Here is a 12,258-nt window from a genome sequence, read left to right on the forward strand (position 1 = left end):
ATAATATTTTGCGCGAAAAACAAGAGGCTGCTAGGAAGGATGTTGAGCGAGCTATTGGTGTGCTCCAAGCGCGATGAGCCATTATACGGTGCCCGACACGAGTTTGGCACGAAGATGATGTCGCGAATATTATGTTAACTTGTATCATATTGCACAATATGATAATAGAAGATGAAGGATTTGCTGCAGAGCGCTGGGCACCGGAAGATGGTGCAAGTTCAAGTCACGGTGTTGCCTCCGTGCCGATACAGATGGGTGTACCACGTAGTAATGAATATTTGCTCCAACGTTTCACTGATATGCACAGGAGCACAACACATGCCACACTCCAGGCCGATTTGATTGAAGAGGTATGGGCACGTAGGGGAGGGGGCGCAGCGTGAAGAACATGTATGATTTTCTATAGATTAAATTTTCGTTGTATAATTTTTTCATTACTTTAATAGGACGAAAATTTAGTGTTCAATTTTACTTTATTTTTGTGGACGCGAACAAATTCGAAGTGGCCGTGGATAAAAAAAAGTGACGGACGATTGGAAGTGTCCACCTCATCGTGGATGATCTTAACCTTATCTGTGTTTAAAAATCGCTTTATATATCATACATGTAGAGAGAAGAGAGAAGAGAGAAGAGAGAAGAGAGAAAGAGAGAGATTGGGGCAAAATTGCAGAGGAACGCACTGTTACACACACAATACACACAAACGGAGCTCAAAATCTCGTTTCTCGGGCCATCCATTCACGGATATCAAGGAATTCCTGCTTTTTACATTTTCCATTTTTAGTTTTTTTGCCACCCCTCTCTTCTCCTCCCCTTAATTTTCCATGAGCTTTGATTTTGCTCGAATTCTCATTTTCTTCAATGGCCAGTCATCTCTGCTGCACCCTTTAGAGAGAGAGACCAAACCCCTCGATCCATCTGCTCCAATTCGATCTCTTAAATCTGAATTCAACCCATGTGAGCAAATCTTCCATTTTTATGTGTTTTCGTTGTGGTTTCCTGATAATGTTTGTTTAATTCGATAATTCGTTGTCTGGGGTTTGAAAAGTCGTGTTTTTTGGTGATGGGTTTTCGGTTTCTAGGTTAAATGTATCCGGGTTTCTGGAAAGTTTGATTTTCTTTCTTCATATTTTTAACTGGTATTGTTGTGGGAGCTAATTATTGTGGAAGGGCCAGTTACAATGTGTGTGGATTGGGATCCATGTTGGATCTATTGTTTATGCTTCCCATGTTTAGTTATTAGTTTGAATAGTAGTAATTGTTTAGTAATGCTCTTGCAGTTGTGGTGTTTCTATTTTAATATTGTTTCTAGTTTTGCTGAAAACCTTGGTTGTGGTGCTTGCTGGTGTGCTTGTTTACTAAGTTATTATTTTATCACTTAATTTGTGTTTCTCTCTGTTTGTTTAAGGTTTTATATTGGAAAGCAGTAAGGCTTTCAAAAGCTCTTGAAGAGGGGGTTCTCTGTCTTTCCATGGCCTGAGCTTGAACAGTCATGGATAGCTTCAGTGACGAGGGCGAAGAATCGCGGTTCTTTGACGCCCTCGAGCACATTGTGCAGGAGCCTGATGTTGCTTCTAGTGCCTCCTCGTCTGAAGATTGGGAATATGAGCTGTGGACTAGCATTTCTCGAAGTGTTAGGGAGCGCCGCAGCAAATTCATTAGCCGGATGTTGAGCAGTGGTGATGCATCTCAAGGGAGAAATTCTATGGATGCCTCTGGTTGTGGAGATGCTGGTGTTGTCATTGGTGATATTGACAGAGCTGTGGAGGATGACAGGGCTGTGTTGGGAACTTTGGGTTTAGAAGAAAATTTCTCTTCTGGCATCTCTTCTTTGCCTAGATGGGATGCTGGTGATTTGGATATGCCCCGAGGAGTTGGTTCAAATGATATCAATAGGACTTGTAATGGTGGAACTGAGTTTAGGGTGATGCAAAATGACAGGCTAGAAGATATTTGGGCCAGTGGGTTGGACCAGTTTCGATCATCTCTAAAATTTGAGGCTCAATCCACTTCCTCTGTTCAGCAACTTGCAAAGAAGGAGACTGAGTTTAATCGTGATACACCTAAATTCATTGATAGATTGAGGGATAGGTGGGTGAGTAGATGGCGCTCCATGAGTTGTAGGATGAGTGTGAATGTGAAGGATGATAAAGATGATGCTAGATTACATTGCGTTAGCCAAGCTCGGGCGAAAAAGAACAGTAGGGTAAAGGTTCAACACAGTCGGAAAAAGCTAAAAGAACTCTCAGGCCTCTTTGTAGGACAAGATATCCAAGCCCACGAGGGATCAATATTGGCAATGAAATTCAGCCTTGACGGGCAGTACCTAGCAAGTGCTGGTGAAGACAAGATTGTGAGAGTATGGCAAGTGGTGGAAGACGAGAGATCAGAAACAATTGACATCTCAGATGTGGACCCTTCGTGTATGTACTTCTCGGTGAATCATCTGTCTGAATTGGCACCTTGTGTAGTGGAAAAAGATAGATTTGGTAAATCAACGGGGCTAAGAAAGACACCAGAATCAGCCTGCATTGTTTTCCCTCGAAAGGTTTTTCGTCTTTTAGAGGAGCCATTGCATGTTTTCCGTGGACACAGCGCAGAGGTCCTGGACGTTTCATGGTCGAAGAATAATGTATGCGTAGTATTAGCGATTTGTAGAATAATACAATATTGTTTGGTTAAATGGGAACTAACAGTCTTAGTTGTTTCCTTGCAGTGCCTGCTTACATCATCGGTTGACAAAACTGTTCGCTTGTGGAAGGTAGGCGTTGATCATTGTCTGAAGGTCTTCCACCATACAGATTATGGTAAGTTGTCGTCGTATTTTTTTATGGAACAAAAATTTTAAATGAACTCTGATTTGCTGATTTCCTTGGCTAAAGACCCTGTGTAATGCTGTGCAGTGACCTGCATTCAGTTTAACCCTGTTGATGATGACCGATTCATCAGTGGCTCAATAGATGGGAAGGTCCGAATGTGGAGCATCAGACGCTCTAAAGTTATTGACTGGACTGAAATAAAGGACATAGTCAGTGCTGTTTCTTACAGCCCTGATGCGCAGGTCTGTTTTACTACCCTGATTATATTACAACTTCATATCTCGTAAGGCATGTTTGTAATGATTCTGTATTCGCTTGTTATGCAGGGAGGGGTTATTGGTTGTGTTACGGGGACCTGTCACTTCTTCAACATATCAGGTAATTGTTAAGGAATTCTCGAACTTGCCTCTGTTTTTCTAGCATTTGTGATTGTCAATTATTTCGATTTCTCTGTATTCTAATTATTCAGTGATTATCTGTATTTGGCTAGAGTTTTTTGCATTTGAAGGTCGATCCATCTTGTTTTTGTGACCCTTTTTGTGAGATTTGAGCTACTTTGAAATGAACTTGTATTTTGCAGGGCATTAATTTCTTTTTTTTGCATGTATCAGATAATCACTTCCAGCTGGAGAGAGAGATGTGTTTAGCCGGAAAGAAGAAGTCGTCCTGCAAAAGAATAATTGGCTTTCAGTTCTCACCACGAGACCCAACGAAAATCTTGGTTACTTCTGCTGATTCACAAATCAGAATCATCGATGCTGAGCTAAATGTTGTCGAAAAATACAAAGGTATATACTTGATTTGTTTTGTTACGAAATATGTGTAGATTCTGACTTCCTTCCTGATTTGGTGAACGTTTTTCTTGGCCATTTTCACGAATTTCTGTAATTTACTCGTCCATTTGCTTGTGGCCAGGCCTTCGCAATGCAGGGAACCAGATTTCTGCCTCGTTTTCTCCACGGGGAAAGCATATTGTATCAGCTAGCGAGGATTCGCATATTTATGTTTGGAACTACAATGGCGATGGAGAATCGCCTTTCTCACAACCAAAGCCTGCTAGGTCGTTCGAATGCTTCTCAACTGATGCCTCCGTTGCTATAGCGTGGCCTGGCCTAAAATCCGAGTCGCACCTCGACAGATCAGTTAATTCATTGCCGTTCTTTTCATCCACTGGCTTCTCGCTAAGCCAAGAGTTTCCCACTGACTCCAACTCAAGGGGCTCAGCAACATGGCCCGAGGAAAAGCTTCCCATGCCAAGCCCCCGAGCCATAACGTCTTCAATGAGCAAGTCTGAGTACAGGCTTTTCAGGACCTCTTTCCAGAGCTCGTCGACTTCTCATGCTTGGGGCATGGTTATCGTCACCGCCACTTGGGACGGTCGAATTAGGTCATTCCACAATTACGGTCTGCCAATACCCCTTTAACACATGGCGCCTTTGCTAACAACTTACCTCTTTATCGTATGTGCCTGAAAATTGATTGCACAATTGGTTGGCAAGGAAACCCTATCCGTTAAATTGCTACGTATTTTTGGGGGTATTCGAGGATAGTGACCATTGGGCCCGTTCATTGATTAGAGATGAGACGGGCAATGACAGCTGGCTGGAGTCAAAATGTTCGAATTCTTGAGAGAGCTGAGGTTTGCTACGTTGCCCCATCTTTTCGTTGCTGGGCTTAATTATATCGATGATTCTTTCATTCATTAAGTCTCTGCTGGCCCATCTGAGAAACCATGAGAAAGAAACGGTGTCTGCTTGAGATTGATGTGCATTATGGAGGTGCTCGTGGGGCCTCGTATAGCCTGTTCCATACGTTTTATGCGTGGTGGGGCTGCGCTAGAGGGGCTGGTGGCCGGAATCTGTCGTAGGTAAAGTAGTGGGGAATGGTTTCTTTGTGGCTGCATAATTGAGTTTTCATTTGTCTGCCATTTTTATTCTTGATGGAAAGAAAATAGTGAAAGGGATTGTAAAGCATCCATTTCTGAGACTAATTGCACCCCTTATGCGAGTTTAGTGCCGTCTCCCGTGAACCGTTGGATGCGTGCTGGCTCGACTGGCTCGTCGATGCTGCGACGTTCGGGAGCTGTGGATGATGCTGATGCATTGAGATGATTTTATTATGAGTTTAAAATTTTAAGGGATTTGATAGTTCTAAAAAGAGAGGAAGGGAAAAATTTAGACGTTTATGGTGACATTTGATGTAAATAGATCGTGTACAGTTGGTGTATATTTTTCCAACTTATACTAAGTACTAGTTAATATTGTTACATTATTTGTAACATTTTTTGAAATTATTACTCCCTCCCTCCCACTTAAGGAGACAGGTTTTTCTTTTTTAGTTTGTCTCAATTAAAATGACACATTTTCTTTTTGGTAACTTTCTCTCCAATTAATACACATAATCACTTTTTCTCACTCATATTTAAATATTCATCTTTCTTTCTATTTTAATACTTACATCCACATTTTCTCTCTCCAATTATATACATTAACCAATAACTCTTAAAATCTCGTGTCGGCTAAGAAATGTGTGTCATCTTAGCAGGGACGGAGGGAGTAGTATTTTTCTTTCTTAAGTGTACGATTGGAAGTAGTTCATATTGTTACGGTATTGTTGCTTTTTATTTATGTGGACAAATCACTTTTATTCACACTACTCCACAATAATTAATACTCCACCTGTTTCATAAAATAGTCAAACTTATAAATGATATTCTCCCCTTCCGCAAATAGGAGTCTTGTTTTTCATTTTAGTCCGTCCGCGAGTTTTTATAAAAGTTGGGTGGTGTAGATTTTGAATTGAGAAAGTGTCTCACTCATGGTTGTTAAGGGATGAAGGATGTTGATCAATCTTGATTTTGTTGTAAATAAGTTGAAAAGATGGAGTAATATGTAAATACTACTCCATCATAGTTTGAGCAACTTGTGTTGCTCTCACCACCATGGAAGAAATAATATAACATGGATGATTTCCAAATATAAGATCCTGTGCCAGATCTCTAAAACTATATACTTACCACATCACATTTTTATGTAACCGCCATTGGAAAGACCAACTCTGCAACAAACATGCATATTATCACCAGTTTAGTTGGTAAAACGCTCCTACTTCAACCATTAAGTCAGGGGTTTGAATTATCACATAGTAAATGGAAAACATTAGTGATCCCTTTAATTAAGAAAAAGAAAAAAAGAGCATCGATACAATTAATGTGTTAATCAAACAATCTTGCTATCCCAAAATCAAATAAACAGCCCTAAAAATTGGAATCCAAGAGTATATTTATGCTCGAAATGTCTTGCAGAAGGATGATACAAAACTTTAAAAAATAAACAAAAGTTAAAAAAATTATTAATTATAAATTGTGGGGTCGTTTTCCTATGTAAATTTTGACTTGCCTAGACGACGTCGTTTTGGGCCACTTAGATTATTCGAAAAGCCACGTGGCACTCTATTTTTCGGTTGTTAACCGTGGTAGATTCCAAACATAAAGTTTATAATTTTTACGATGAGAAGTTGTGAAAAAAATCTAAAATTTGGCCAAAATTCATAATATTAGAATTTAGAAGAGACAAAAATAAAAAAAATTAAAAGAATTGTTGACGTGGAGAACGATGGAAGCTCACCATATCAATACTCTATGTGGGCGTTCGGTTTGCAAGATTGTATACCAGGATTAAATTAGTGGTGTGTTTGGTTCATGAGATTTAGTCCCCCAACTCAATCATAGATGGAAAATCATGGGATAATTAGTCATAGCTAATTTCACTATAACTAAAATAATCACACAACTCAATCCTAGATTATATCTTGGTATTATTTTATTTAGGAAACCGAACGCCACCTATACATTCATCATTTATCTCACTTTAAGTTTACTCAACGTAAAGAGAAAAGTCATTAATATCTTTAAATTTTTTATTTCCCATATATATACAACTTGAAATTTAAAATTTTCATAGAAGATACCAAATCTAAGAAGCAAGCAAATGTCTTAATTTAGTAATCCATCTTAAATCTTTACTTAGTAGAAGATGCCAAATTGTTTTTCAAAAAAGTCATATTAGGAGTATTATACTATTATGGAATGTTTGTGTTTTACTCCAAAATAAAGGTGCAGACTTTGACACTTTGTTGCTCGAAATCTGTAACATACTTTGAATTTGGCTACAAATTTTAGTACCTTACTCTTGGCATATTACTTTTATAATTGTATAACATTCTTAATACTTTACGAAAAGGATATTATAACCCACCTAGGCTTAAGTTATGATGATAATAATTTTAAATTTTATTAAAAGAGTATATTAGCAATAAATGTGGGAGTATTTTATATTGTGGCAATAAAGAGTATTTTTTTTATTAATGTTGAATATTGCTCCCTCAATCCACGAATAGGAGACGAGGTTTGACTTGGCACGAAATTATGAAATTTAATGGAAAGTGAATGAAAAAAATAGTGAAACGTGAGTCATATAGAGTATTAGTTCTATAATAAAATGTGAATGTAATAAAATTAGTGAAATGTGAGGTCTATTACTAAAAATAATTAAAAATCAATTAAGAATTTATTGGTGGACAGACGAAAACGAGAAAATCAATTTATATTTTCTTAAAAACGTGACTCGGTCATGACATTTGAACAAAGTGCATGTAATATTCTTTGCCAACTAACTACGTCAAGTATATACATTATTTTATGGAAGTAGCACGCGTCTAAAACATGTACTTATATATATATATATGAAGTTCTTGTCCAAATTATAACACCTCTCTCTGTGTCTTTCTTTAAATCAAAGTGTGGAGGGTAATAATAGTAGGCATTTCAGTCATCCTCATCCACTAACTTCCTTTCTATATGATAACTACTCTCGCCATCCATTAATAATCGTCTCATTTTGTCATTTTCGTCCATCCACCAATAAATATCTCATTTGTTTTTAATAGGCTCCACATTCTACTAACTTCATCTCACTCACATTTTATTATAAAACTAATATATAATAGCAAGACTCACGTTCCAATATCTTTTTTCATTAACTTTCCATTACATTTCTTAAAACTCGCATCGATTCTGTCTGCACCCTCCTACACTTGCACCATTGCTACTTGTGATTTTTTATTCCAAGAAAAAATATATGTCCCAATCATAGTCCGGGATGCAAAGTCCCTCCGAGAAGGAAGTTCGAATGTCAGATGTGGACTCGAGAAAATTCAATCTAGTACGTAAGGATGGTATATTACTCATCCGGACCGGGCCGGACCGACTTCATATACTAATATCTTCCAACTCTATATTCATTGCAGAAACCAAGATGCTTGTTATTGAGAATTTTCACAAGCAACCTTTGATCCTAGTTGGTGATGAGGAAGAGGATCATAATTATAATTACAATTACAATTACAATTACAATTACAATTACAAACTATTGTGTGATATATGCATACAAAGCATTACTATTCCATCTCAATTTTACAGATGCTCTCAACAAACTAGCTAGCGGCTGCTCTTTCCTTGCTCATAAAGAAGTGTGTTAAGAGCTTCTCCCCATTATCAAGTTTGGGATTCCAATTGGTGACGACAGCCAAATGGCTATTTAGTTCAATATTTTACTGTATTGTCTGCTTTCTTTCTACTACTTTCAACTTTGGAGTCAAATTTAGTATTGCTTTGCTTAGTTTCGGAAGAAATGACCGTATATTGTAATTGTGGAGTATATGGATTTACTGCGTTTAATTAAGATATTCTACTTGTTTATATTTTGTGATGCAGATGAGGTGTGTGTATTTAATGAATTTATTAGTATTATAAAAGAGTTTGATTTATTACCTGTCTAAATTTATTAACGTGACTTGTGAATGTGGGCTGACTAGTTATATAAAATGACATCATTTAAATAATCGAACGTTTCGTCCATATAGTATTTTTCGTCTGGCAAACCATACACATAATTTCTCCCCAATTCAAAAGTATAGGACAATTGAAAAAATTGTCAAAATTTGATAGTATAATCAGTTATTTCGAAATTCACCATATATTGACCGGACTGGGTTGTTTTTAAAGCAATTTTTCCAAATAAAATAGTACTATAAAATATATTGGTATTATAGTAAAACTACCTGCGAATCTTCATGAAAATTCAATTTCTACTTAAATAATTAATCAACTATCGAATTTAATCAATTTACAGAATATTCAAGTATTATTTGATCGAATATTAGTATGCTTTAGGTACAATCATTTTGTGAACAAAAAAATACATATTTACTTAACCATCAATATATGTAAAGATCCATATGATGATAATAGACACATTCATGAAATAATACAATCACACGACGAAAATAATTTATAATTTTTGAAATTAGAGTATTTCGCAAGTCACACAGAACCATCAACCATCTTAAAGGCTAATCCAAAGACTTGCACAAATTAAAGATTAGCCAAAATAACACAACAAATTGAAGTGAAATATCAGTCACTTTAGGTATTTAATATCTTTATAGATTCTTACACAAGACAACAAGCAACACACTGAGATTAATGGATCTCTACAATACAAGGTAATGTGAAAAATAGAAACATCAAACATGGCGACTTGTAAGAGATAATCAGCACATGTAACACTTTGTAGAAGAACCATGTACTAAAAAACTAAAAGTTATTCAGGTGTAAGGGTAAAAACATCCAGCACAAAACAATGGCATGAACACCGGCTTTTGTTGGGCTTCGATACATGACCAGACTCCAGACTTTCGGACTCCACATATACACTGCCTGACCAAGATGCCCTGGATTCAAATGTGAAAAATGACCTCAGATGTCTTATTCTCCAGAAATCATATTTAACCACAAAATTATAGTAAGAAACTAGAAACAAGAAGAAAAGAGAAGTATAATAAGAAGGCCCCCTGTGCAGTATGTCCGGTCATGTGTTAGCTGTCAAAATTTAATAGATTGAGCAACAAGTACTGGAGAGTGATCTAGATAAGCATAAAGAAGAGTAAAGTCGTTCTCGTATAAAAACACTCAGAATGCATGGTTGGTCTATAGACCTCATGAAGAAGCTTTAGAAAACTTAAATATGCTACATGAGTATTCCACTTGTCAATTTTGAGAGGAAATCCTACTCCAATTACTGATGAGGTTTATGCATCATTTTTCCAACTTATGTTATTGAAGCAAACCATACCTTTTGAAATATTTTTTTCGGTTTAGCGAATTATCATGTTTTAAGCATGGCTGATGGAGAGATCATTGTAACTTCATTATAAACTTAAACAAAAGATTCACTTCTACTAGTCCAATGTAGGTTCAGAGATCAATGGCATTTGACATATCAACCGTGTATAGTAAAAGGTAGACGCCATCTGTCACACTACCACTTAAGATAGGAGTTATGTGCTTTCAGCAAGCAAATGCAAGTGTTCTCAACAACTTAAGTAGCTGCTGAGAGAAGTCAAATCTTGAACTTATCTTCCTTACAAGAGACCAATCTCTACTCTATTGGAACTTCGGGTCACCTTCCTCGGTATACTATGCCAAGGTTTAATGTACTAATTCATTAATCTAGTAACAATTTATGAGAACAAAAGAATCCCAATATGGTAGTTGAAGAGCCAACAACTCTAGCAACCAAGTGTCAATGTGATCTTGATCATTGTGATGCTATGCCTACATAGTACATACTTCAAAATCTATCGTTATACCCGGATCCTAGTGAATCTAAAATGTGGATGCACTCAATTTTGAATTATCAAACAGAAGTTGCATGCTATATCTAGTACCATCTAGATATGTAACGATCTGAACTGCAATCTAGCATTTTATCAGCCAAATATCAAATACTGTTGAAACATTTAAGTTCTTAAATTAAAGATATTTTAAGCATCCATACATATATTCTCCCCTTCTTTCTTTTCATCTCAATTCCTAAAAACTGTATCAATATGTTCCCTATTAGTCAAGGAACACTACTAATAAATCTATGATCCAATCCAAATGAATAAGCAAAAACTCCCCGAGTGCTCAGATATCTCCAATTTCCGCAATTAATTTGAAATTCAATGAACAACAATAGAATACCCATTCACATCCAAAAAATGCAATCACTCACCAATCAGACAGGAAGATTCTCAACGGCGGTTGGAGGGTTTTTCAAATTGACATCGGGATTATTAGGGGCGGCGAAAGAAGAAGTGGTGGAATTGAAGGAGGGGTAGGAGGTGAGCATGAGCGGGCGATCTTTGGCCTCCTCCTCTTCGCCGTCGTCGTCGGTGTCGAAGGTGGTTAGGTTGACGCAGGAGCAGCGCTCGAGGGAGGCGAAGAAGGCCGCGGCAATGCTGGTGCCGACCCACCGCGCGAGGCCGTCGACTTTTTCGTAGTATGACCCGTTCTCGCTCTCGTTGTCCATTGATTAATCTTCAAACTTTGTGGCAGAATTCGATGGTTTGGATTGTGAATTGATCCGATCAGGGTTGAATTGGGGGAAGGTTTATCAAGAGAGAAAGAGGAATTGGCAAGATTTAGGGCTTTCAAATTCGAATGGCAAGATTTAGGGCTTTCAAATTCGAAATATCCGACTCCGACTCCGACTCGGTCAAGATGAATAGTATGCACTTTATTCTTCTCTTTAAAATATAGATTTTGGGGTCACTAAGAGCATCTCCAATAGGTTAGGTAGTCAAATAGCCTTCAAATAGCCTTCACACTGCCACATCATCAGCACTACAATTCTCCTGCCACATCAGCTTGTCACATCAACTGGACATCAAATAGCCCTCACATAGCCTTCACACTACTTATCCACATCACTAATAACAATTATATAATTTAATTTACACTCGTATCAACATACGGAATTTAATTTACGAGACAAATACGGAAAATTCGAATAATAATATTAAAATTTAAAAAGTACATTAATTTAAAAAAAATACAATAATTAAAAAAATTACATTTAAAAAATTACATAAATTTGCATAAAAACTAACGCCTTGCAATCCTCCGCGCCCACAACTCTTCAACTAAAATGAGGTTCAACGCGCGTATATATAGTGTTTTTGAAAAACAAAAAAAAAATTAAATCCGACGCCGGTTTGGCGCCGATCCGGGACGCACAATGGCGCCCGTGAGGATCGGCGTCGGAACCGGCGTCAGCGCGGGAATCGGCATGGCGACGCCGATTTTGACGCCGATTTCGCCGACGCCGGTTCCAATGGTTCGGCGTCAAACCGGCGTCGGCGAAAAATCGGCGTCGCGGTGGTGACGCCGGTTATTGGAGATGCTCTAAGAATTTTAATATAAAAATAATAGATAAAATAATTTAGAATAAAAATAATACTAATATAAATGAGAAAGAGATAAAATATATTAGTTTTATTATTATTATTATTATTATTATTATCAATTATACTACACTATTAATATCTTTTTCGT

At 37.3% G+C, this 12,258-nt stretch overlaps 1 protein-coding gene and 1 long non-coding RNA gene across 2 annotated transcripts; one reads left to right on the forward strand and one right to left on the reverse strand.

Moving 5' to 3' along the window:
- Positions 1 to 627: 627 nt before the first annotated feature.
- Positions 628 to 5,159, forward strand: LOC121779910 (WD repeat-containing protein 44-like). Its single transcript, XM_042177374.1, has 7 exons — positions 628 to 957; positions 1,409 to 2,632; positions 2,717 to 2,807; positions 2,904 to 3,061; positions 3,146 to 3,197; positions 3,431 to 3,607; positions 3,735 to 5,159. The coding sequence occupies exons 2-7, from the start codon at positions 1,493 to 1,495 to the stop codon at positions 4,241 to 4,243; spliced, it is 2,127 nt and encodes a 708-aa protein (XP_042033308.1). The 5' UTR covers positions 628 to 957; positions 1,409 to 1,492; the 3' UTR covers positions 4,244 to 5,159.
- Positions 5,160 to 9,281: 4,122 nt separating this feature from the next.
- LOC121778208 lies at positions 9,282 to 11,434 on the reverse strand. The gene is made up of 2 exons (XR_006045638.1): positions 10,937 to 11,434; positions 9,282 to 9,611 (listed from the first exon to the last, which is right to left on the reverse strand). It is a non-coding gene; the product is annotated as an uncharacterized LOC121778208 (long non-coding RNA).
- Positions 11,435 to 12,258: the final 824 nt, after the last annotated feature.

The sequence above is a fragment of the Salvia splendens genome, chromosome 19, assembly GCF_004379255.2.
Source record: "Salvia splendens isolate huo1 chromosome 19, SspV2, whole genome shotgun sequence".
NCBI lineage: Eukaryota > Viridiplantae > Streptophyta > Magnoliopsida > Lamiales > Lamiaceae > Salvia > Salvia splendens.

Bases quoted from the DNA above. Each gene is read 5' to 3' on its own strand.
- LOC121779910 (XM_042177374.1), top strand. From the start codon at position 1,493: ATGGATAGCTTCAGTGACGAGGGCGAAGAATCGCGGTTCTTTGACGCC. The intron at 2,633-2,716 runs GTATGCGTAGTA...GTTTCCTTGCAG, and splicing joins TTTCATGGTCGAAGAATAAT to TGCCTGCTTACATCATCGGT. The intron at 3,198-3,430 runs GTAATTGTTAAG...TGCATGTATCAG, and splicing joins TCACTTCTTCAACATATCAG to ATAATCACTTCCAGCTGGAG.